The 27,113-nt window shown below is 43.1% G+C and overlaps 1 protein-coding gene across 1 annotated transcript; it reads right to left on the bottom strand.

Annotated features, from left to right (window-relative positions):
- Positions 1 to 276: 276 nt before the first annotated feature.
- Positions 277 to 26,468, bottom strand: St8sia3 (ST8 alpha-N-acetyl-neuraminide alpha-2,8-sialyltransferase 3). The gene is made up of 6 exons (XM_021150982.2): positions 26,170 to 26,468; positions 24,038 to 24,114; positions 15,003 to 15,558; positions 13,598 to 13,720; positions 10,663 to 11,220; positions 277 to 9,152 (listed from the first exon to the last, which is right to left on the bottom strand). Exons 3-6 carry the CDS (start codon positions 15,179 to 15,181, stop codon positions 8,870 to 8,872), a joined length of 1,143 nt encoding a protein of 380 aa, XP_021006641.1. The 5' UTR covers positions 15,182 to 15,558; positions 24,038 to 24,114; positions 26,170 to 26,468; the 3' UTR covers positions 277 to 8,869.
- Between the last annotated feature and the right edge of the window lie 645 nt (positions 26,469 to 27,113).

Here is a 27,113-nt window from a genome sequence, read left to right as displayed (position 1 = left end):
AATTAAAAGATCCTGTGGAGATGTATATACAGATATTTTTGGCATTTACCAATGGTTCATGGCTATAGACAGCCAGGGCCAACCTGTGTGAATTTGTCCTGCAAGCTGCCTAGAGTAGATCTCACTGAGAATGAAAAGAGGAGGATGTGTGCATGTTTTACATGTGACTGTGCTAGTGCTGTTAGATGCGTGTGCCCCCTGAACGGGACAAAGACAGACAGCAACATTTTCCAATGCACAATAAAACGGTTTATTTAAAAACAATGCATCCAGTACTGTGTTTGGCACACAAGGCAACAACAAGGCAGGCGCGTTCATACTCAGCAGGTACATCTGGGAAGCTGTCAAAGGAACTTTTGCATTTCCTCCACAAACTAAAGTCACAACATACACACACACACACACACACACACACACACACACACACACACAGTTATTTCTGTGCAAGGCGATCACTCTTGTTCACGAGGAAGGCAGGAGATATTTACATGGTGCTCAGTCCAGCAGTGCTGGCTTCTGGGCCTCTGTGGCTCGTACTCACCGGCAGCTTCTTGCCAAGAACAAGTAAGGCTGCCTCTCACGAGACAGATGTGACTCTGACTGGTAAAGTCTCCTTCTTCTGACCACAAAATGTCCAGTGTGGCTGAGGGGGTAAAGCCTGCCCATGTACAATGGCATTTCCCAAAATGGATGCGTCAGTGAGGGTGGGGGAAGGAATGCCATCACAAGAGGCCTGGTTTTCACCTGATGTGTTTGGTCACCCTGCTCATTCCTTTGACAACTACCACGTACCATTCCTTCACATGTTAACCTTTTAGTTTCATCATTACAGTATAAAGGACTCTGACCTACTTCATCCTATCCCATTCTTTAACTTGGTACCGAAAGGTGAAAACTAAGGTAAGTGCGAGGAACTCTCCCATCTTCTCTCTTCACTTCTAACTCACATTTTTCCAGTGGACTGCACAGATCTCCAAGCGCAGCATGAAATCTGTGGTTTTCATTCTAGCTAGGCAGAGACATCACTTCTGAATCTCAACACTGCGGTTGCTGACTGACAGTTGAGACAGAAATGGACTAGACCTGCAAAGCCTTGCTGTGGCATTACAGAACTAGCTCATCTGAAAAGGTGCTCTTGCCCTGTGATACTTGCTGTATTTGTCCAAGGTCAGGGGTTCTCAACCTGTGGGCTGTGACTTTTATTGTGAGGGGTCAACTGTCCCTTTCACAGGAATCACATGCCAGCTATTCTGCATATCAGATATTTACATTACAACTTGTAACAGTAGCACAATGATGGTTATGAAGTCGCAACAAAGTAATTTTATGGTTGGTGGGGTCACTATAGTATGAGGAACTGTATTAAAGGGTCGTAACATTAGGAAGGTTGGGAACCACTGTCCTAGGTCTGGGGAGGTTTCAGTACCAGTTACTGACGCTTGGTGATTACATTTCAGCTGATCATGAAATCCACTGGAGCTCAAGTGGCAGAACTTAGTTCATATATACATGTGATATTCTGTTTATGAAATGCAGTTCAACAGCATTTCTAACATGGGTTCAAATACTCCAGTTTCACAAAACTACCAACCATTGGCAAGTGCCTCAATAATTTTACTCAATTTGTTCTGGTCCAAACCTCTCTCCCATTTGTCTATCAACTTTTCTCCTCCACCTTCCTATCTAGCAAGGGAAAGGCTGGATAGCATTAAATATGTTGATAATAAAATTGAGTTTCCCTGTCACTTCCCTTGTGATGGTAAGTATGGACTTCTCGGGTCAGAAAATGAGACCGATGACAAGCACATCCATTATGCCAACATACAATGTGTTGGGAGGACTGAAAATCCCTTATCACACCCAACTCATTTGAAACAAAATGTAGTTCACTCAGTATAAAGAAACAAAGTCATTTCAATGCTAATGAAGAAAAACAGAAAGCAGTGCCCAGAGTAGTGCACACACCTTTAATTACAGAACTCACAGAGGCAGGTGGATCTCCATGAGTTAGAGGACAACCTCATGTCTATAATGCAAGTCTCAGGCTAGTCAGAGCTACACAATGAGACCCTGTCTCAAAAACAATCAAACAAACAAAAAAGCAGAAAGCAGAGTTTCCATGTATAGGTAACCCTGTCAAAGCCCACTTCAAGCTACTAACATGACGTCAGTCAGTATGCATTGGCTTACTGACTGTCAGAAAGCAGAGGCACACATTAGTCTTTTAAACACAATGTCCAGCATGAATTCCAAACATCCACTGTGTAGAAATGACTACAGGACCAGCTAGATATTTTATTATGTGATGAAAGTAGATTTGGTCCTTTGTGGCTTAACTTTGATTCACTCATGAAGGATGGCCTTTCACTGTCTGAGGAACTAGGCACATTTTCTCCCATCATCACCTTTCAAAGGATTTTACTGACCCCACCCAACTATGACTCCCACCAGAAAAGTCTCTGACTTTGCAAGCCAAGCTTATTTGGTGTCTCATCCCTGTGTAAGCCATGCACATCCTCGGTAGGGAGTGCATTCATAACTAATGGTGTGGAGGGACAAGATCTCTGCTGTGAACTACAGGGCAACATGTTGCTTGGTAGCATTTTTTTTCCCCAGAGGCCAGACATAGCTAGCTAAGCTGGGAAGAGAACAGCACAGGGCACCTTGCTCTACCAATTTCGTTCACTCAGCCTCTGAAGTTAGCCAGAGATCTTCAATGCAGCGAGTAATGTCTGTGAATTATTATGACATCATCTTTGAGAAGTGTTCAGCTGTTTACTTATGAAAGCTCTGGTCAGGAGGCTGAGCATCCCTTTGGTGCCATGCAGAGACTTCCAGCCATGGAACAACCATTTGGTGAAGAGTAGACTTTGAGTCATGGAGCTTTTGCAGGTCCACGGAACTAGGTAAGCCAAATGGTATTTTGTTTGGCCTGCTTCTTTACAGCTTGATGGATGCCTGTGAATTTTGTGTCGTCAGAAGGATGAAAAACAAGCCGGCCAGCAAAAACTCATCCAAATGTGATGGTAACTGGCAATTAAGCTAGAGAATGTTCTCCTGGAAGGTCACTCCTTGACATTAGGAGTGCTCTGGCTGACAATCTCCTAAGCTGAGGACCTGTTGAGAGACTCCCATCAGCTAAGAGTCTTTGGATACCTTAGGGCTTTCATCTTAAAGGGCATAATAAGATGTCCTTTTTCTAGAAATTAGTGAACGAACCAAGGTAGATTTTCTGTCTCGTTGAAAGAAGGTGTTTGAACATCCCCCAGAGCCACTGCTTCTATCTGCCACTTGCTGATTCAGAATTGTTCAGGCAGTGCTCCGCTAGAACCAGCTCATATGTCAAAGCCAATGCATACTGATTGACGTCATGTTAGTAGCTTGACGTTGGCTTTGACGGGGTTACATATACCTGGAGACTTATAAAGGCTAGTTTACCAGAGCAGCTGTATCTAGGTGCACCACAGAGAAAAAAAAACTGTTTCTCCATCCCACAGAAAGAAATCCAAGGTAGCCTTTGGGTGCCTGTGATGATCAAGAGCTTTGCAAGTGCACTGTAAAGAGAAAAAGCATGGCTTGGAACTTCATGAGCACAGTGGCACCTTATCCAGCATGGGCTGGCACCTTATCCAGCATGGGCTGGAACAAGACAGTAATAACTGACCACCTGCTTACATACATTGGTCTTAGGATTTTTAGCTCTATGGATTTCTTCGGGGGGGGGGCTGGTTTTGTTTTAGCTCAAACATCACAGCATTAGTGCATGCCGCCATTGGAGGCCTCCTTCAGGAGCTGAGAATTCAGACCACCTGAGGAATATTTTAGCCGCTGGGAATGAATCCCAAATTGAATCTGAATGAGTCATTTAACTTCTCTGCTTCTTGGTTTATCCATTTATAAAGATGAATGACCCGAGCTTTGTCTCTTTGTTTGAAACACGGACCATGAAGTACAAAGACCTAGGCTTGGAGGAAAGTGCACAAAAGCTATGCTCCTCACTTTGTCTGCCGGCTCATATCTATTCTGACTACCCTGAAAAATTTCTACTATGCACTTAAAAAGTAGCAGATGGTCAGTTTGGCCAGAAGTTGGCAGGCTGAGTCACTAATACTGTGTGTATGTTGTCATGTGCTGTAATAACTTTAAGGAGTATTTTGATACAAAGTACTCCAGGAATGCTCTGGTCCAAGCCTTATAGGTATAGTTGACTGTGAAATAGGCTGTTAGTTTTCATATGCCACATCAGAACCAATCAGGGGTCCTTTAAGGTTGGACTTATCTCAGGATATCATGACTCAAAGACATGGATTGAGGAGCAAGAATTCTATCTCAAGGTGTCCCTCAGTATGTACATCATTGCTGATGCAACCTTGGCATCCACCAAGTCCTAATCCCAGCATCCCACTGAAACCTGAGTCGGCTCCTCATCATCAGGCTCCTCCCTGATTCTAACAATAAGAGAACGGGCTGCATCAAGGATTAAAACATCTATTCAACCACACATGTCTTTAACAAATCATTACAATAAAAATAAATGCTCAGCAAATATCACATAACAAACCATAATGTTCGAAAACATTTCCCAGTTGAAATGTTCTATTTATGTGGCAAAGCAGTCAGAGTGTGAGGGAGGCAGGATTCGTCATTTTGGTCCTTGGTATCAATTCATTGGTGGCCTCGGTTAAAAGGTCCACGGATTAAGCGGCTTAGACCAACTGGTGAGATGCCTTCGATTCCCGGAACCCATGGTGTTCCATTAGAGCTCTTCAGTCACACATACACAGTCCCAACTCTGGTCACAAGGTCAGTTATACACAGTGGGGAAGTAGAGAAGCTAAGCAAATGTTTGTCTGATACATTCAAACAGTTATGAGAAGAGGGGCTTAAAGACCCAGAACAACACAGACAAGATCTCAGAATGTCTTTTGAAAAAAATGAAGAACCACCAAAGTTTTCCACTATGCTTTGTACAATCTTAGTGAAATGAACAAATACAACAATTCAAAGCCTGTTGTCGAGATTACTTACAAGATGGAAAACATTTCTTAACTCAAGGGGCCCTTGCTGAAAGTTTTATATACAAGGAGAAGTACACAGCCACTTTTAGCCTTCAACTTCTAAATCATGCACACATGATTTTATTGAGATGAATATATTATCAGGTACAATTTCATCTGTCAGCTGTGTACCATCAATTCCAGAACTGGGACTTATCAGTCAAGGATTAACAGGTTTCTCTCTCATTTTAGGGGAGAGTGGGTGGTTTTCAGTACACTGCTGTGTACTGGGCAGGTATCTCCCCTACTGCTGTGTACCCAGGCGAGTGCATTTAGTAATCTTTTCCCCTTCTTCCCTTACGGCCCCTCTCCATTTTGTTTACATCCCAAATATTCCAGAGTTAAGCTGCTTTCCTTTGACCTGATCTTTGATACTGATAAGATTAATATGTGAAATCATAATGTCAATAATTATCTATGTAAAATTTTGGGGAAAATCTATTAGTCTATCTGTATCTCAATCTTAATATTTGTAAAGTCAATATGGGTTAGAAAACTCAATGACTTCTCCTGTTCCATTGTTCCTGCTTCTCTGGGGCTCATGAATTATTGTCTGAGTGTTTGGGGCCTTGCTTGAGGTGAGATAGCATGGACTCATATTCATTGAATTCCCTGATATATTAGTTTTGTCTGGACACTCATATTCATTGGCACTGACAGCCTTGGTACTATAAGGTTAGGTGAATGAACGGGGTCTTCCTTTGTACATCCTTGCTATAGCCCATGTCTGATATTCAGGTCAGAGACAGAAGGTACAGTGGTCATATTCAGCATTGGTAGACACACTGTACTACTAAATAGACTGCATTTTAAAAATAATGGTTAAAGTTACTTAGCATGAGAACACAGTCTGGGAATGGAGATCAATGGTAGAGTATTTGTCTACCATGAGCAAGGTCCTGGGTTGGATCGCCAGCTCCATAGACTCACACACAGACCCCAAATTTCCGGGTGTGGGAGGAAGTCATGGCAACCACCTTTTGACTCATGTTGCCAGGAGTTTGTAAATTTCCTTGTCTTCTCTGCTAAGTAAGTAGTTATTTTCAGACATCCTTGGGAGCATTATAGTGAAATTTATTCACATAGCTGATGGTGTACTCTGCTCTAGGTAGCCGAAAAAAATGAGTATGTTTCTAAGAAAAGAATGTACTAACCCAGATCCAACCAAGTGGAGCCAACATAGAAGGGCGGGGTATGAGCGTGTAGCTGCATAAACAGGAAACTCAATGGTCCCTCTGCTCTGTCCACTGCATTTGAGCCTACAAACCTGGGGACTGTGGGAGAGCCAACAAACTCTGGCTGCCTTTCTAATAAGAAAACCTTCCTGCCATGAAAGCTGTTGCATTGGTTTACAGGTTGAAATAGTTTTGTGAAACAGAAAAAAAAAATTGTAGAATCAGTTGGTCAGAACAGGTCCAGGATACAACTGAGGTAAAAAGATGCATAAAAAAAAAAAAAAAACAAATAACAAAAACCACCACAACATTCAATTAGATTTGGGGATCTTCTAGTCTTTGAGTATTTTGTCTTGCTTAGTGTAAAGAGTCCAAGTTTATATTTAGTAAGACCTGATGGGCACACTGAAATTAAAGCTCTCAAGTCAGAATCTGGCCTGGATAATGTTAGCATTGGAATAACTTAGCTGCAACCAAATGAGCTAAGGGCTTAGGAATAGGTAGGCTTTTCAGTCCTGATGATAACTGCTGCAATTCTGTCAAGTCTCCATGACCCACACCCATCCAGAGTAGCAGCATGGTGTCCTGTACTCTTTAAAGTGACAGAGCACAGCCATGGTGTGGCTTACTGTGACAGGGCACAGCCATGGCATAATTTTCATGCCCATGAAATTGTCCTTGAATTCTAAAGTGTTTTTAAAAATACCTTATAATTTTAATTTTCTTACTATCCTGTGCATAGTAAATGCCTCTTATTTTGAAATATTTAGACCCTAGTTCCTCTCCTCTATCTAAATGGCTGGCATTCACAAAGGGTAAGATGTGCCACAGCTGGTATTGTGTTTGGATCTGAATGGCTTTCTTTCACTAGATTTTTATCTGGGGCCAATTTAGCTCTTCGAAAAGACCAGTGCAGCTCCAGGACTAGGCCCTACACAAGAACAGTGCATGTCCTTACTCCACTTCTTTTTAGGAATGTTTTTTTTTTTTTTTTCCCAAAAAGGGCCAGTACACTGATGTCTGAACTATAGCAAGGGCTTTTAAAAATATTTACAACACTGTAAGCAGTCTAGATGAGATTTCTGGACAAGAACAAGATACCCCACTGGAACATATAAGAAATGTGTTCCATGGGCCCTCGTAAAGAGGAGAGAAAGTCTTATGAAAATTTAACATCAACTTGGCCAGACTTTGGGTTGAATTGCAAGAACAAAGTGCTGCTCAGTGTAAACGCCTGCGATGTGATTTCTACGGATACAGCTGAAGCAGTGAGAACAATGGCCAGCTGATCTCAAATCCCAAAGGTTACTTAGGACCAAGTCTTCCCACTGCATAATGGCTTTTCTTTTTTGAGATGCTCAATGTATAGGCGCACAGACTTGGAACCAGAGAATAGTATCTTCAACTGTTTCAAAGAAAGCAAGCATGTCTAGATCCTTGTTGGTGGAGATGTCACAGAAAGGATCTGACATGACTAATGCTAACATGCGTCATACAGGGACCAGTCTGGCCAAAGCTTTAGTTTGTCTTCTACACCAACTCTTGTGCTTCTCCAATGGTCACAACTCTTTACAGAGTATACAACCTGCAAATACTCTTCTTCCCCAGTCTTTAGAGTCCCTAGGCTTTTAAATTAACTCAATGCCTCTTTTTTTTTTCCTCTGAGAGAGTGCCCAGCCTAGCGCTTGAAATTAAATTGTTGAAGGCTACACTAGAAAGCCCTTGTAGGATCTGCCACAACTGCACTCATGCCAACAGACACAATGCTACCCACATTGTGGGCTTTCTTTTTGACAGAAAAAAAAAAGACACTGTAGTTTATGCCACTCTACTCAAATAGACCACCATGCTGTAGAATAACAATATGGACCAGTAAGAATAAGAGGTGTTTCCTAGAGAATTCTTCATGGGGGAAGTCATTAAGATTTGCTCAGTTTGTCATGAAACATCCAAGTTATCCAGAGCCTTGAACACAATGGGTACAGATGCAAACACATACAAGCAAAGCTAACCCAAAAATATTCCTAACAAATTATTAAATTCAATTGGTAGTAGGGCAACAGGAAGTGTGTGTGTGTGTGTGTGTGTGTGTGTGTGTGTGTGAGAGAGAGAGAGAGAGAGAGAGAGAGAGAGAGAGAGAGAGAGAGAGAGAGGAGAGAGAGAGTGGGGGGAGAGTATGCAACCTGCAAACCAGTTTTTTATTTTTGTTTTTGAAGATTCTGATCCCCCTGGCTAAAGAGATCCTGCTGGAGCTGGCCAGAGCTCCCTGGTTGTGAGGACTATATCGAAGTAGAGTGGAGGAGATGACAGTCACGTTCCTCATTCACATGGGAGTCAGTTTATTATGAAAATACAAACTTAGAACTATTTCAAGCTATTCTCTGTGCAGCATACTTCCAAATGCAATATAACTTTTTCCCAATCAAGTCTAAATCACACGGCTTCAATGCACCTGTCCTAAGTTTGTTAAGACCATTCAAAGAGCAGTGCAAAAGAGGAAGAGAAGGCGTCTTTCCTTGTAAGTGGCAGACAGGCTTTGCCAGATTGTCTATGGGTTCTGTTCTGGAGACTATTCAATTTGGTTTGGGGGTGGGGGCACTTTTTAAACAGCCGTTTGGCACTTTCCATTTGGAGTTCTTAGGCACAGTGTGACAGAGTAAGCTTCGTGAGCCCTTCCCCATGCATTCGATAGAGCAGCTGAAACTCAGCAGGCAGCTGGTGAGACTCCTGCCACTTGGTGGTAAATTTGGTTCCTTTTTTGTCATAGTAGTGGTAGGGCAGATCCTCCCTGGTGTTGGGGTCAAATCCAAAAGGCCAGAAACCGTACAAGTGGATCTCTTCACATATTGCAGATGCAAGAGTATACATAAGGATACCTGTGCTCAGTCGTTTGGGTGAGAGGTGTTTGTTTTTCCAGTACCTGCAGAACAATAAATGCATTGCAGATTCAGCAGCTGGTACTGAATGAAGGTTTCAGTCAGATAAGTCAAGAAGCAGGGCTAGGAGCTAGAGTTTTCTAGACTGTTTGGGTTTCATGGCTAGATACACTTCCCAGCTTCAGTACGCGGTCGGGCCTGTTCCCTTCCGGATGAGATTTAAAACGTCATTAAAAAAATCGAATAAACATGGGGCAGAAGGGAGTAAAAACGATGATGTCAAAGATTTGGGATAGTGACCTGGTTCCAAACTCCCATGTTCAATCGTGACGTTAGACAAACACACTCCACTCTTAGTATTCAGCTGTCAAACGTTGGGGTTTAGCTCTATTATCTCTTATGTTCTTGGGAACGGTATCAGTTTGTATACGATACCCTTTGGTAATTATTCACCATTTTCTCAAAGTAAAGGTCTCAGTTAATACAAGTATACATTCAGTTGCCCTTCCTTTTGGAGATACACAAATTTACTAGACTAAGAGCTCTCTTTCAATGGAAGCTCGACTAAACAGATCTTAAATTTGGAAGATTTTAGGAAACAACAGGAAGGGAATATCTATTAGAGCATGTACTCTTGGTCACCCGGCCTTCCAGAGAACCCACCTGAACCTATAAGAAGATTTGTGCTCTGCTGTGATGTCTGGATTCCTTACACAAGAGGGCATGGGAGTTGAGGCAATGCCCCGGGAGTTAAAGGGAAAAAAAGTTGTATAATTAATCTTGCCTTTAAAAGTGCTCTGGATGGTTGTCTCACTTCTGGCTGTATATTTGAACCATCTAAGGGGTTACTAAAAACACCAAGTTCATAATCCATGTCTCCCTCACCGAGTTAGACTCAAGGCCAGCCTCGGCAGTAGTTAGTATTTTACTTCAAAACTCTGATTCTCATAAAGGGCCAGAACTGAAAGTTACTGGACTAGATGAAAATATTGCACCTCTGGCTAGTCTCCTTATCAAACCATAAGGGGCAGTAATGAGCTCCTTAGATACTCAAACGTTTCATTATAAACGCAGATTACACTGTTTAGGATTTACCCAGGCGGGTTCCCAAGTCTGAAACTCTACAAACACCCAAACATCAGACCAAAAGGATGTTTTAAAGTCAACGGTAATGTTTTTCTTCTTTAAATTACAATTTTTTAAAAATTAGGCTTTGCTTGACTTAGTCACTGGAGTTACCGGGCTATACCTATCAGTACAAGGGAAATTCTTGGTTGGTGGTGATTTCCATGGCTGCGTGCTAAGAAGGGTCAGGAAATAAAAGGAAGGGTGATGAATGGTCTTTTCATTTCTCACTTGGTTACCAGGTAGGGATAAACTGTACTTTTTAACTAGCATGATACATTCATTCATTAAAAAGATAAGAGTTTGGCCTCAAGAACTAAACCGACCACAATGACTTAGTGAGCTGGACGGCTCCCGTGCCCAAGAGATTACAGTGTTGACTTGCCATCTGGTGGGGGTATGAGTTAAATGTAATAAAAACATACACACCTGTTGACATGTTGCATGATATTTCCAGGCCAAGCCAACTGGACCTTTAACTGACCTCTGTGCTCAACAAAAAAATCCACTAACGTTCTCGTTACAGTTGCAGACGTGTGGAAGAAAAATGCAGGGATCCAAAGTATGGCCCCATCAAGCTTTTTTAAACTGAGGAAGAAGTTGTTACGGTCCTGAATGGTTAAAAGATTGTTGTAATATTTTTCTAAGATGCTCGGATTGAAGGTTGTGAGGTTGGTCTTCCTTCCAACATCTTTGTGGAAAGCCTCTGTCGGGGCAAAATTGCATCGAAAAACAAAATCTGATTTATCTATTTCTTGTCCACACTGACTCCCTGTCAAGATTCCACTGTTTCCAACCACAGCACAAATATTATAACGCTTATTCATAATGGGCGACACATCTGGGAGCAGGGACCGGAAGTTATTGCTAATAGAGAAGACATATTTATGGCTGGAATAATCATAGTGCATCAGTTGTCCAATCCGAACACTATTCTTGGTCAAAGAAAAATTTTTTATTACATCGACATGCTGAAGAATTTCTTGCCTAAAATAAAAAAAAAAGATTCATTAAATACATTTTATTCCAAAGACCCAAGTTTCTCTATCTTATGCTTCCATTTAACTCACGCAAGAATATTAAGCACATTCAAGTAAGAGTATACATTCATATTTGCAGGCTCCAAAGGGAATCCTGTTTTATCATGTGCAGGCGTGGCAAGATATCTCAGTCAAGTGCTGAATGTAACCTCTGGATGCTAGTCAATTCAGCGGGACAGTTTGACCTACGATTTTGTGGTATTCTGGCCTACTCGGAGAGTGTATTTGATTAAGGAGGAAGCAGGTGCCAAACTGTGTTAGAAAACACTGGGAGACAGTTTACACAGGCCTCAAAGAGCTCACATTAATGTATAAACATTGGTGACTTAGTTTGTAACTAGGGGCTACTCCTTGGCTATTGGACTGTAGTGCTCAACCAATAGCGAATACTACAGGTGTCTAAATAAAAGCTAAACAGATATGGATGAGTATACAACCCAGCACTCTGTATTATTAAAATATGAAAATGGGAAGCGTAATGGGCATAGCTAAACACTTAATAGAAATGAAATGGTAATCTCATTGGGGCCGCTGAATCATGAAACAGGGATTTTCTGCTCCCTGTTTGATTATATGGAATCACAATTTAGCGGGATATAGGTGTGCCTTCAGAAAAAAAAAAAAAAGGCCATTAAAATCTGAAGAAAATAGGCAATAAAAGAAAAGGCATACTTAGAATTGACTTCAGCTTGGTTTCATATCGAGCTTTTTCATAAAATTATCTCCTCTTAAAGTCTGAGGTACTTAAAAATAGTTTAAAAAGACAGGTAACCTGCAACTTTGCTGCAGGTTCCCCAGTGACAAGAAGGCAAATTGAAACACTCATGCCTTCTGTTTAAACAACAGCGGGATGAAAAGAGCTATGTAGGATCAAATCTAGGACAACGTAGACTGGGACAGTCACCTCAGCTTTCAGTTACCAGCATAATTCTTGGAGTTGTTAAAAAACCAACCTAAAACAGCACTGTTAAAATTAATTAAAGTTTCCCTAAGAAAAGGATTGAAAGGCGGGGCATTTTGAGGAGGAAGTGTTCTTTTGATTGATTGCTAGGGATACTTGGCCGAGTGTAGAAAAATACTGTAATTAAGTTAGAGATGTATCTGGTGTGTTTGGGGGATTGGGATAAGGTGTTCTACCTTGAAAACTCTGCTGTCTGTAAAATTAAATTTAGATGAAACTCCGAAAGGCCAATGCTGAAAAGCACCTCATGGCTTAGAATTAACAGCCACAAACTAGTTAATAATTAAGCATAAATACTTTAAAAACTGTAACCATAATCTTATGATTATACCAGTTTTAAAAAAAACCCACACATTTTTCTGAAACCATGGGTTTCTTTTCAATCTTCCAGTAGATACACACACACACATACACACACACACATACACACACACACATATACACACACACACACACACACACACATATACACACACACGCACACGCACATACTCTCTCTCTCTCTCTCTCTCTCTCTATATATATATATATATATATATGTATATATATTTAAAGTACTGTGACAATAAATGCAATAAATACCAGGGCAAGACCACATATCCCTTTCTGGTTTGTAAAATAAGCATTCACAGCCCTAATAAATGCACTAGATGGCTCACATTGCATTGAGTGGCATAACAATCACGCTGGCTGGGTGGGTGGGGGTGCCTATGGTTCTGAGGCCCCAAATCACTGAGACTTAATTTCCTTTTTCCCCCTTCACCTAAAACAATGAAGAAAATCCTTCTTCATGTATAAAAACGGGCCACTACAACGAATAAGAATGGAGTTAGTTTTATAATAAATTAAAAGCTTCAAAAACTTCATGAAAACAAACAGGCAAAACCAAAACAAAATCATGTTTACATACATGTATATATTTGGGCCCACATCTCCACTCGTGAGTGATGTGGTAAGGTCGTGTTTCAGTAAGATCGGATAGCTATATTATACAGGAGACCATCCACTTTCAATGAATGAAACCTTTTTACATTTTTTTTTATTGATTTATTTTTTAAAATAGACAACTTTGGTGCAGCCAGACAACATGGTGTTCAGTCAAGGCCAAATTACGAAGGTATTAGGCAACCTGATTGCTCCTTTTTAGAGGGTACTACAAATATTTAAGAGGGATGGCTATGAATCATCTCCTCTTACATTTAGGCTACGAAAATATAGCCCCTACACTTGCCGGTGGGGCGAAACGAGTTGTGGCTTTGTGTGTGTGTGGTACTGGTTTTGGATTACTTTTTGTGCTGCTTGTTTTATTGAGTTTCAAAATTAAAAACAACATCAACAACCAAAACCTCTCTTCCTATCCTACCTTTGATGTAAAAACGCTGTCCGATTAAATGTCCATTTAGAAGGTTTCTCCTGGAGTTCATGGGTGAGAGAATTCGTAATGGGCACAAATGACTGGTCTAGAAACTTCAGTGCAAACTGCGACCTGAAGAGGAGCATGAGTTCAGATAGGTGCTGGCCTCAGGGAGGGGAACCCAGAGAGTGACAGCGCCAGCAACAACCAGAAGCGGCAGCTGGCACAAGAGCAAGCCCACCCCCACAGCCCCTCTCTTTTGGCACATTCTCTGCTCCTACACAAGCCCGGAAGAGAGGAAGAAAAGGGGACACTCTTCCCCATTGTCTAGCCCTCCGGGTGCAGGGGAGATCGTAAGAAAGATGGCGGTCACACAAACAGCAAGGGTCGGAGCCCAGCCCAGGGCTGCAGTCCGCGGCTCAGCGGGACTACGAGTCAGCACCGCGGACAGCAGCCGCCGGCCCGACCCCGCCACCCCCAGGCCCGGAGAATTGATTTTTGGTGAAAGGGCAGAGGAAATTCGAGACTCAGGCGAAAGGGGTGGGGGTTGGGGGCTCCAGCTTTAACCTTTTCCTTCCCACGCCCCAAGTCTGATTTCACCCTCAGCCTTTAGCTGGAGACTCCCAGAGGCAGCCTGCAGCCGAGCTCTTCTGTCCAGGCCTAGCTTCTTCAGGTTGCACATCCCTGGCCCAGCTTGGCCCACAGGGTGCAGCTTGAGGTTGCCACCCGCCCACCAGAAGGCGGTGCAGGGAGAGCTCCTTACGGGGGCCCAGGTAGGGGTGGGGCTCCAGATGAGCTGTGCGGAGCTGCGCCCCGGGGTGACTTCGACCGGGCGAGGGTGGGCGGCCCTCAACAGAAGGCTAGCTTCCCGCAGGGGCTAAGGAATTGCAGAAATCCAGGAAGGGAGGGGGCGAGTGGCAGCGGGGGGTTGGGGAGAGGGTCGAGGAAGAACCCCCTAGGGGCTTCAGGAGAATAAACCTGCGCATCATTAGATGAGAAGGGGGAGGAGGGAAGGGATGCGAGAACAGTTGGCGCCTGCGCCATTAGATCGCCCCGCCAGGCCTGCGGAGTCCGCCGCTAGTGCTCACCTCAAGCCTTGTCCATCTCTGGGTTCATCCCCGCCCCCCTCCGCTGTCCAAACACCGCCTCTCGCTCTACCACCAACACCCCAGTTTTGAAATGGGGGAAGGGACGCAGAGGAAGAATAGGAGAAATTCAATCACATCGATTAGGACAAAGGCTTTTAGGGGCTTTGGGATAAACAAATAAAATAAAAAAATAAAGAGCAGAAACAGAAAAAGGAATGAAAGGACCACGCAGTTACCGAGAAGCCCAAATACTCTTCTCTGACGGTCCCCCAACACACCATCGACCCGAGATACCCGAGGGTGCTCCAACAGAGGCCCACACTCACCGGAATCCCGCGTGGAACATGTACATTCGGGGCGCCCCCGGGCTGGCGTACTTGGGAGTGGTGAAGATGTTCTCCTTTTTCAGAGACACGTAGCTGATAAGCGATAAAATCAGCAGGGCCACGCTGAGCATGACTAGCCCAAGCACACTGGCGACTCGGGCCATTTTGCAATTTCTCATCCCGGGCTAGGCTGGGTTCAGGGAAACCGGGGAAATCGGTCCATTGAGCGGCCAGCAGCCTGCTGGCGTGTGAGTGTTGTGTGCGTGCGTGTGTGCTCGCGGGCGCGTGTGAGTGTGTGTGGCGGGGGAGGGGGGACCCAGGCAATTGAGTCGCAGAGGGCCCGGGGGTGGAGAACGATCTGGAGCCCCGAGAGAAGCTGGAGCCCGCTCCCTACCCCACCCCGGGGCAGGGTCGAGCCTGGCCCGGAGCTGAAATGGAAGATGGAGGGTCTGCGCGGCAGCGTGGCGGGCGGTGGAGCACAAGGAGCAGTGCGTCTCTGGCTGCGAGCTCAGGCTCCCCAGCGCGTTCCCAGCGAGGTTGCCATCTCCACCGCCGTCTGAAAGATAAATGTGATTGGAATAGTGTTACAGTTCGATCTAAGCACAGGATTTAATTAATGAACTCTAATCTCCTAAATAACCAAGGGGAGGGATCAGGAGGAGGGAGGACAGGAGGGGAAGCGGCTTGGGGGTGGTGGGGGACGGAAAGAGACTGGGAGGCTGGAACCCATTCCAATGGGCTCCAGGACCAACTAAAGGTACAGCTGAGAAGGAGGCTGTTGGGAGACAGATGCCTAAACTTAGTTAAATGAACCATTCATTACTTTAGGAAATACATCATGAAATAGAACGATAAATAATCTGATTTGCTACTGTGGAGGTTAAACACCAGCTGGGTACTTCTCAGAGAGGCAGTGAAAATGTTTTTTAGGAAGACAAACGTTTAAAAGCTTTCTCATCTCCATCATGCATCACCCGTAGTCCCACGGGCAGCACCTGCTGCAGCATCTCTGCAAGGAAGAACCAAATGGCAGCGGGGCCTTGGGAACACTTAAAAAAACACTCGAGAATATTCTAAACGTCTCACCGTACTCCTTATATACTTACATAAAAGACGGGTACAAGCAAAACTATAAGGCGTTCAATAAGCATGGAAGGCTTGACTGTCCCTCATGCTCCCCTCAGGGTTTGGCCTATGTATCCAGCATCAGGTTTAAAACTGTTAGACCTGAGTCTCTATTATTCACTCTTGGGACTGAACTTTAGGTCAGGCAGGCTCCCAGAAGCCAGGACCATTATAAGTGGGCAAAATGGCTTTTGTGGGAGCTAGGTAAGAGAGGTGTGACTGGAGGGTGGCAGAAAAATACATTTGTATTGCTTGACTATATTGTCTCATTGCATGCTATCTATCTTAATATCCATTAGAAATGAATGTCCATCCGCTTTCAGTCATGCTCAGAGGAAACGCATTGGTTTCTTTAGCTTTGCTCTTTACAGTTAGATTATGGTCTCTTCTGCTCTCCCTTTACCCATGGTTTGGTCATTCCTGTGCTGGTCAGTAAGAACTACTGAAAGACAAGCCAGGGTGAGAAGTTGGCCTTTGAGAACCTTCTCTATAAAGCAAAGTTGAGGTCTCTCCAAGAGACTTCATGCCTTTATGAAGGTGGGAATGTCTAATGGTATGCCCTGCCTTACAGACTGTAAACTCACAAAAAAAGGAAGGCCTCTTGGGCTAAGAGTTCCTGCACACAGAGGTGGATGCTCATATTCAGCTATTGGATGGATCACAGGACCCCCAATGGAGGAGCTAGAGAAAGTACCCAAGGAGCTGGGGGGATCTGCAACCCTATAGGTGGAACAACAATATGAACTAACAAGTACCCCCCAGAGGAGGTCGTGTCTCTAGCTGCATATGTATCAGAAGATGGCCTAGTCGGCCATCAGTGGAAAGAGAGGCCCATTGGTTGTGCAAACTTTATATGCCTCAGTACAGGGGAACGCCAGGGCCAAGAAGTGGGAGTGGGTGGGTGGGGGAGTGGGTGGAGGAGGGCTGTCTCATCTTGAGGGAATACTAGTTAAATATGCGAAGACCAGGCAAGCTTTCTCACCAAGTTACCTGGTAACACACAGGATACTTCTGTTGTCAATGACAAAGGGGAGCATCTAGTACCCTCTAAAGAGATTTATACCAAAATATGATGATGTGAGGCAAGTATATACAGATAATCTTTTCCTTATGGAGTTTTTTGTTACTCAAAAAGATGTAGGAGCTCAGATGGTGGCTCAGTTGATAAAGTGCCTGTCACACAGGAATGAGGACCGAGGAAGTCTAGATCTCTAAATTTCTCATAAAAGCTAGGCACTTCCCTGCTAAATAAGAAGGGAGGGAGGGAAACAAGGAGGCAGGTGGGTCCTTAGAGCTCATTGGACAGTTATTTTAGCCAATGGATGAATTCTGGGTTTAATGAGAGAGCCTGTTTTAAAAACTAAAATGGTAAATGATTGAAGAAGACAGCTGATGTCAACCTCTAGTATTTAAGCACACGAACTATATATATATATATATATATATATATATATATATATATATATAAGCACTCACATGCACATGTGCAAAACCCCACATAAATGCATGTATGTACACAATACAGTTTTAGAAAAGTGTTGCGTGCTTGATGTATCTTGCTTTTGTTTTGTTATGGTCAGAATACCTTGCAGAAACATCTCAAGGAAGGACAGGCTTGTCTTGACCCACTGTTCAGGTTTCAGTCCACTATGGTGGGGAAGACTTGAGCAGATTCATGGCTATAGAGGTGATTTGTTTTGCTGCAAATCAGGAGTCAAAGAACACTGATATCAGAGTCAGTCTGCAACCTTCAATATTCCATATCTACCTTTACCAGCCAGCCTACATCCTAAAGGTTCTCCACTCCCCTCAAATGGACAAGAGTTCAAACCAAGCAGTGAGAGGCATTTCAGAGTGAAAACATGATACCTAAATAGGATGAATAAATCCTAAATCTATATAACCACTCTTATATTTTTAGAAGAAAGGATTGTATGAGTATAAAATGCCCAAAGGACCACAATCTCAATCTCTCTCCAGAAATTCCATATGTTGGAAAAATGCTTATTGAATGGGGAACAGGCATGCCATAGGGAGGTGGTTGAGGTGGCATGGCCACACCCGACTTCAGAGCTGACTCTAGCATCTGGCCTAAATATGAATGAGACAACTGGGGCAAGGTTTTGACATCTTTTGCTAACCTCTGTGTGCCCCGTTGTGTGATACATAGAAAAGGATATACCTGGTAGAAATTTCCTGCAGAAAATGGCAAAGAACAAGAAACTACCTTTTCCTCAATGAAACATTCCTGAGACATATAATAGCAATTCACTCTGCCTGGATTTAACTGTTGTTCTAGGTGCCAGATGTGGTGGCACACACCTTTAATCCCAGCACTTGGGAAGCAGAGGCATTAGGACCTCTGTGAGTTCAAGGTCAGGCTGATCTATATCGTGAGAACTCCGGGATAGCCAGGACTATGCAGAAAGAGACCCTGTCTCAAACTACCACCACCACCACCACCACCACCACCACCACCACCACCTCCTAACCAACCAACCAAACCCTAAAAGTTGTTCTAGGAACTGATGAGATGGCTCTGCAGTTAAGAGGACTTGCTTTCCTGGAGGACACAGGTTCAACTCCTAGTATCCACATGGCTGCTCACAACCATCTGTAATTTTAGTCCAGGGACCCTCTTCTGGCTTCCACAGGCACTACATGCAAGTAGTTTACAGACATACATGCAGATAAATACCCATACATAAAGACTAAAAAGCCATTCTTTTTTGCATAGCAAAACTCTATGAACCTTCTACTCATGGTGGTGGTGCTTCAGAAAGAACTACACTTCCTGGAAACAAGATTTTTTTTCAGGCCTAAGATTATAGCTCTTTGCTAAATTAAAAATAAGTAAGGCTTTCAAAAGTGCCTATCAAAGTTTTAAAATTCCATTTTGAAAAATCGCCTCTGTTTGGGAATAAAGGGGTGAAAAGATAAAATACACACTGGTTTTTAACTTTCCTAGGGGACTTTCTACTTTGGTTAGAGCTTTTCTTCCTCTTTCTCACACTTTGCACTTGTGATTTTAGTGCTCAGTGTCTCTTCACCAGAGTGAATTCCAGTCACTGAAAAGCCTTGAAAGGGTGATTTTTTAATTATAAATATCAGCATTAATTAATTAATTTTTGCACTGGCTATTCATATTGATGCTGGGCAGGACAACCTCAAGATGGTGACGGTCTTGTCAGAGTCTCTTTCTTCATAGTCCTGAGTAGGTGCTCTATGAAAAGCCAGATAACACTGGACTCATGAGAGAACAGGGTATTGATCTATATTGCACAAAATTGATGGAGTTCTTTACTAGGTACCATTTGGGTTGGGTTTTTAATTTTTTTTATTATATGTATATAAATGTTTTGCCTGTGTGTATAGACAGACATACCATGTGTGCCAACTGTCTTCAGTATGTTTTATTTGCCAATGAACAAGAACATATTTCTTTTATGAACTACTTCTGAATAGGCACAGAGGAGTTAACTTCCTGGATGGCTAGGGATCTTACCCAGAAGACACAGAGATCAAAGTTCAGGAGACTCAGGAAGAGTCTATTGGGAAACTGTTCTCTGTAACACGTGACTGGAACTTGTTATTGACTGGCATCATGGCTTCTAATTAGCCTAGCAGTGGCCATGGAGGAAGGTTCTTGGGGTCTTCTGAGTTTTCATCTCTTATATTTTCCCATATAGAAGATACGCATTGTATGAAGTCATTGGTAGGAAAAGTCATTGGGGTCAGAGAAGGTGCCACAAAGGCTCTCAGATACACAGATGCATGAGGTTCTCAGAGATGGGGATGGAGAGGACAGAGCCAGCAGGGATGAGCTAAAGTGGGTATCCAGGAAAACAAAGGTTTGGGGCAGGGGAACAGATGGGTCTCTTCAGACTGAACTGGAAACAGCCAAGATACACAGAACGCTTAAGCATCGACCACTTTTTATTCATTGTGTCCAAATGCTATTAGGAAGGTGTAGCTGTCTATATCATGGATAAGAAAAAATGGATCTCGCAAGAAGATCTGGGGGGTGGTGGTGGCAGAGGCATACTCCTATAATCTCTGCACTTGGGAGATTCAGGCAGGAGGATTATGGACTTGAGTCCACCTTGAGCTACAAAGTAAGACTCTATGCCAACACAGACAAGACCAGAAGTTAAAGATTTGCTCAAGGTAAACCCCTCTGGATGTGAAGACAACCATTTCTGCTAGATCACACAGTTTGTAAGTAGGTTCTGGGGCAGATGGAGGGTTAGACGTTTCAGCAGTCCAGGGAAGCTGGAACTAAGAACCAGTTCTTTTTATTACTACCTGTGATGATTACTACCCAAAATGATGGGTCTGGTGATTCATCTAACATTTCTTTTTTTTTTAATTGGGTATTTATTTCATTTACATTTCCAATGATATCCCAAAAGCCCCCCACACCCTCCCCCACCCACTCTTCCACTTCTTGACCCTGGCGTTCCCCTGTACTGAGGCATATAAAGTTTGCACAACCAATGGGCCTCTCTTTCCACTGATGGCCGACTAGGCCATCTTCTGATACATATGCAGCTAGAGACACGACCTCCTCCGGGGGGGGTGGGTACTGGTTAGTTCATAATGTTGTTCCACCTATAGGGTTGCAGATCCCCCCAGCTCCTTGAGTACTTTCTCTAGCTCCTCCATTGGGGGCCCTGTGATCAATCCAATAGTTGACTGTGAATATCCACTTATGTGTTTGCTAGGCCCCAGCATAGTCTCACAAGAGACAGCTATATCAGGGTCCTTTCAGCAAAATCTTGCTAGTGTATGCAATTCATCTAACATTTCTGTCTCATTGTGTTGCATATGGTACTAGGCATTTCCATTATTGACATTGTTCAGTGTCTGGTCATTCCTTTGAAAACACCCAGAAGGTCCCCGATAGACCCTGATTTGACTTTTAAGTTTCAACTTTACAGTGACATCAGAGCAACATGGACGCAAGTGGGAATGCATATTAAGTTCTGACTTGTTTCTGAGGCTAGCCTTCCTTTGTGATGAATGAGAGTCACAGCTCCTAATCAGACACACAAGTCATAGGGTGAACAGGTGAGACATTCAATTAATCCCAGGAGACAGCCAACACTTTATTCTAAAATAAGTGTCATGTTCGTTTATTTTACCCAAATGGAAGCTAATGGAGGTACTTGAGTGCATTTGAGATTGCCTACACTGGGCTATGGCGCTTGCTCAGTTAGGTGTATGAACACTTTAAATGTATTCAACTCCATGAAATCTCAGCGTGTAGTGAGTTTATAGGAGTGCAATCCTATTAGAAGCCAGGAGTTTCTACAATGACTTTTACCATTTAAAGAAGGAAGACCCAAAACTTAGAGAGTCAGGAAACTTGCTAGTTAGTTTGCTCCAGAAGGGCTCTGTTTCGAGTTTGTTGCATTGGGACATGAGGACTTAGAGGAGAGTAAACTGCCTTAGTTATAGCATCTCCAGGTTCTTGAGGGAAGACATGCACAGAAGGAACTGCAGGAAGGCGAGGTCAGTTAAGAGAAGACCACAATGCTCCCCTTGCAGGCTCTCTGGGGCTGGGAGAAGGCAAGTGGGGTTGGAGCGTGGGCTAACTATCCTGTAGTGTTGGCTGGAAGTTGTATCTTCTATTTATTCACAACTCCCCAGGCTCAGAGCTTAGCGTAGAAAGCAACTGGGACTCCTCTGCCTGAGGGCCTGGTCAGGGAGAACACTGGCCTTCTGGACTGATCATAGATGTGGACCACAGCACCCCTGGAAAGTAGCCGCTGTCTAATTTACCCATGAGGCCATGGGTAGTGAAATTAAGTAACTACATTAGGTTAACATTAATACACATGCATGTATACAATAAAGAAAGCACAGACTCAAAGCAGGAAGGCTCCCTCTCCCCATTCTTCCTCAGGATTTCAGTGATTTCCTTGGGGACAGGCAGCCACTGGCTGTCTAGATATGTTCTATACCAGACATCCCGCCATGTGAGATGTGTCTACTTTACACAGGTAAATGCTGAGTTCCATTTAAAACGATTCTTTCTCGATTTTTTTGTATGTATCTCTACAAAGACCTTTTACATAGCTTTTAAGATTTCAGATATTTTCAGCGATTAAGTTTCCTGGAAGCAGAGGAATTACTCATTTTGTGCCTCTAGAAAAGTGCTTTCCTTAAAGCTCAGAAGGGTCTCTGTGAAAGGAATACAAGAACTTCACAGTCTCCCTTCTTCATTGAATAAAGAAAATATAGTTGGAATGCTGTCTTAAGGTTGAAAGTTTTTCTTTTTTCTAGTTCTGGGAAGTGGTTTGGAAGGGGGCTATTATGTTCAATTGTGTTAATCGCTTAGGCCCTCAAATAGATGTTCGACGTTTCAAATATTTGCAGCCATTATTTTTTTTTTGGAAGCCAAGTTATTACAGTTGGAGAATATACTTGAAAAATAATCTTAGTTAAGTCCTAAGCTATTCAGTTGTTTATTATGTCTCACTATCACAGGGACTATGGACATAGAAAAATCACACACACGCACATACCCTACCCCCTGTTAGAGCAGTCGAGAGTGGGAGAGGGTAGGATTTTAAAAGAAATCTAATTTTACATTTCATTTTGAGTTTTTGGGTATTTTTTTTTCTTTTCACTTTGTGCTTCTGAAACTGTAATTGTCAACAGCATGTCTTTGAGAACAGGAAAAAGAAACAACCGTTTTGTTTGCCTGTTATTATAGCAATATAAAAGCAGTAACATTTCCATGTAATTTTGAAAAGTGCACCGCTGCTGGCTGGTTTATTGATGAGTGCTGCTTCCTCCGAGGAGACAATAAGAATTGCTGGAGACGAACTGCTAAGCATCACTTTCCTTGAGCTTGGGTCGCCATGAGTAGTGAATACCTCTGGCTGAGATGTCTTGTCTTCTGCTCACAGGGGACTCACAAAGATCAGAGACCACAGCACTTCCTTCTACTGAGATATTCAGTCTCAGTAATAGCCGGACAAATCAAATATGCCACCTTCTATTGGTGGACTTGCCATTCCATTTCTAACGGTGCTAAAAAACGATACTATTTTTTTTTTTACTTCTTTCCATAGATGGGAAAAGAGATCTGTGGAGGTTAGTTAGCTTGTCCAAGGTCCCAGAAACTATTTAACAATTTTGTTGTTGGATTTTTTTCAAGATAGGGTTTCTCTGTGTAGCCCTTGCTGTCCTGAAACTCACTCTGTATACCAGGCTTCCCTCAAATTCAGACATCTGCCTGCCTCTGTCTCCTGAGTGCTGGGATTAGAGGCATGTGCCACCATCCCTACAACTATTTTTCTTTTATTTACTCGTTTTTGAGACAGATTCTCACGTAGTTCAGTATGGGCTCCAACTCTCTCTATAGCTAAGAATGACCCCGAACTCCTGAACTTCCTGCCTCTTCCTCCTAAGTGCTAGAGTGACTACCAAACTATTCCTTTCTGCAGCAAGCTTAGTTACCTCCCATGTGAGAAGCCTGAAACGCACATACTGGAATATGAAAGGTACTTCTTCAATGGGGATGGTTTTCATTAGGCAAGGAGCCAAGGATGGAGTGCCTAGAGGAGCTGTGATCACTTTCTTTTGTACAACAAACTTTCTCCAAGGATTCATGAGCAAGGCAAGTGACTCTTGCATGGATGAGAATGCCCATGAAAATCTGAGAAGTGTCCATTATAGCTTTGCTTCAAAATCCTAATGCTTTATGGCCTTGTGGAAGTGATATAAGATGAAGAAGTGGCTGGCTTTGGAGTGCTGTACTTCTGTCTGAGAAGGGCAAAGAGGTGTGGGCAGACCAAGAATGCATTAATGCCTTCTCCCTGATAGTAACCAGAGTCGAGCAGACACAGCCAGCAGCAGCATGGCAGGGGAGGGTAACTGATCATTCTTTAGATACTCACACTGGTTACCAGACACCTGTCAACTCCTAGTTGCGACTTGATCCATCTTTCCATATTTTTCCTCTGAATTCAAATTGCTATAAAGAAAAAGAAATCCAAGCATTAAGTCACACTGTATCTCTGACAAAGAACTCTATTGGCTAATATTTTTGTATCTAAGGACAACGTGAAACCCACAGAAAGATGCAATCCAACTCTGACTATCCACAGTCATCTATGATTAAAGAACACCTGTCTGTGGGGCCTCAGCAACACCACGGAAGGTGTTACTGTTGGCTCTGAACAAGTAACTGAGAAGGCTTCGGCTCTGGTTATTGTAGGTCCAGCATAGTATGCAGGTGGGCAAACCCGGGTAACTCAGCTAGACCTTGAGGCAGTCATTGAGTTTGCTGGCGCTTTTGGCTCAGATCTGGGATACTCTTTTACCTTCTGCCCAGGGATTTAGACTCCTGACTTGTAGCACTGTCTACTCTCATTGATGCCCTTCAGTCTCTGGCCTTCCCTTTTCTCTGTAAGCATGATATTGACAACTGAATGGGAACCACGCAACATTAAATTTACTTTTTAAACTTTTACAGCAGTAACGCCTTTGCTCTTTTTAGTTTCATGTGAGATGGCTGATCTATTTAGCAATTTTAAGCAGGATTTGTGGGACTCTGGACACTGCATCTAAAATAGATTGGGCGCAAGGCTAGCTGTGAAAAAGCAAGAGTTGCAAACAGCATTAGACCTTCAGATCGTTGCTGTGAGCACTTATCAAAGGATACTGTCTTTGTGAGCTCAGCGTGGAAGGGGATGCTGGCTCCTCACAGGTCTTTACAGTTGATAATCACTATCTTTAGGGCCATCTTTGGGGAAAAGGAACTGACAGCCATATAAATCTTACATTTTTATAGCACTTCAATTCTTTTTTTTTTTTTTTTTCAAAGTGCTCTCACATCTATTATCCCTTCTTGACCTCTCAAGGAAACTGTGCGTTGAGCACAGCAAGTATTTTCATCCTGATGTTACAGATAAGGTTAAATCACACGGTAAAACGGGGGTGGGGTGGGGTGGTGTTAAATATCTAGGCCTGATGTTAAGACTGCTAATATCTTTTCTGAAAAACACCCCTCTCTGTTTCTTCTCTGTTCTCTATTACTCTCCAAGAATTGCTGGCTTTCAACAAATACATCAAATTTCCTCCTTCGATTAATTTGTAAATTGATGAATAAAACTTTCATGCATTTATTCTTTAAGCCATATTTTGAAATTTGTATACACTGTGGAATAGCTAACTGGTCTACCAAACAGATGCTTTGCTCACTTTCTTTTACTTTAAAGAAATTAAAGTAATTAAGAGCTACTTTGCTCTTCATTCCACCTGCACAGAACCTGGGCCAGTGAATAGTACGTAAGCCTACATCTCAGCACCAACCGAGTTGGGTGCTGGTGACATTTCTTAGGTGTCTGTGTGCTTTTGGTGATTCAGGTGCTCAGTGGAGATAGAAGCCCCATTCGAAGCTTGGCCATGGCAGGTCTAATGCTAAAGTAAATGACTTTTCCTTAAGTGATAGCCTGGGGTGATTTGGCACTAGTATCTTTATTAAATTCACTCTTCCATTGACTTCTAGGAAATGACACTCAGCTGATTATCTGATATTTTTTTTTCTGCTTTATCTTCTTGTTTGTTTTTCCCCAGAAAGGGTCTTTTTATGTATTCCCGGAGCTTGCTATGTAGATTGTCCTAGCCTCAAACTCACAGAGATCCACCTGCCTCTTCCTGGGATTAAAGGTATGCACCACCACAGTTGGCTTCTTGGTTTACTCCCCCCCTAACTCGTCCTTCTTATTTGTTATTTATTTTTAAATTTGTTTTTAATGGCAGGATCTCCTGTCTCCCAGGTTGGCTTCAGATTTACGTTGTAGCAGCCAAGGATGACTTTGAATCCCTGAACCTCCTGCCTCTACTACCTGAGCACCGGGATTACAAGTACACTCTAACATCCTAGTTCATTCTGTGCTGAAGATAACACTCTAGTGTTAGGCAAACACTGTCCTGATTGAGTTACACCGTTAGCCTTGCTCTTTGTACTGATCAGTCACACAAAGAAGAAGGAATTAGTGAGGTGATTGTGAAAAGGCTCACTTACTTTCAAGGGCTTGGGCAGGGCAGTGTCAGCTGTGCAGACCAGAAGCTACATCTTCAGGAGCGGCCACAGTGGAGTGGTCTGCGTGTAAATGGCCCCAGGAGTGGCATGATTGGGGGCATGGCCTTGTTGGAGGAAGTGTGTCACTTCTTCTTTATGTTGAGATGGGAGATCTCTGTCGTTCAATCTAGCTTTCACCTGGTAACATTCCTGCTTTATCATGCTCTAACATTCCTGGCTTCCATCAAACCCTCCTCTTTTTCCTCTTCCTCCTCCTTTTTGAGACAGGGTCTCTCTATGGAGCCAGGGCTGCCCTGGAACTCACAGTGTAGAACAATCTGACCTGGAACACACACAGATACAGGTCTCTGTCTGCCTTTGTCTCCGGAATGCTGGGATTAAAGCACATGTCACTCCACCCAGTGCTGCTTCTTTCCTTATTTGTAGCCACGAACCAGAATCCCAATGACCAGGCTAAAGTCATCTAATGACCCTGTAGCCTATGTACTTGGTTATTCATCTCTCCCTTACTTCATCTTATTTGCTGTCTCTTCTGTTTGGATTTCCTATCAGTTTAATATCTGGGGACTTTTGTCTTTTTGAATCCCACCCCCAAGTTTAAGAATGGAAAATAGATTAAGTTACCAAGTTGTGTCTAAGGTCAATTTTCCCGAGGACCTGCAAGTGAACACAGTGATGACTAAGTAGAAAGAGCTACCTGACCTTTCCATGTCTGCCTCTTCAACTTTACAAGAGAACGAGTAGTAACTCTCAGAGGTAGCTGAGCAGATTTAGTGGGTGAATGTCCGTAATGTGTTAGTCACTGTGCGTGTTTAAGTGTCCATTTTGATCCACATTTCATTACTGCTATCCTATCTCTAAGCAACTCCCTTCCTGCTTCTGATATTTACTGCCCTCTCTGTTTTCATCAGACATGTATCTTCTAA

Source organism: Mus caroli, unplaced genomic scaffold (genome assembly GCF_978045245.1).
Source record: "Mus caroli unplaced genomic scaffold, Mus_caroli_1 scaffold_19, whole genome shotgun sequence".
Lineage (NCBI taxonomy): Eukaryota > Metazoa > Chordata > Mammalia > Rodentia > Muridae > Mus > Mus caroli.
Note: the sequence above shows the minus strand (reverse complement) of the source record. Positions and strands in the feature narration are given on the sequence as shown.

Coding starts and splice junctions, on each gene's coding strand:
- St8sia3 (XM_021150982.2), bottom strand. CDS start 15,181: ATGAGAAATTGCAAAATGGCCCGAGTCGCCAGTGTGCTTGGGCTAGTC. Junction 13,721..15,002: donor ATGTTCCACGCGGGATTCCG/GTGAGTGTGGGC, acceptor GCTCCTCTTCAG/GTCGCAGTTTGCACTGAAGT. Junction 11,221..13,597: donor ACAGCGTTTTTACATCAAAG/GTAGGATAGGAA, acceptor TTTTTATTTTAG/GCAAGAAATTCTTCAGCATG.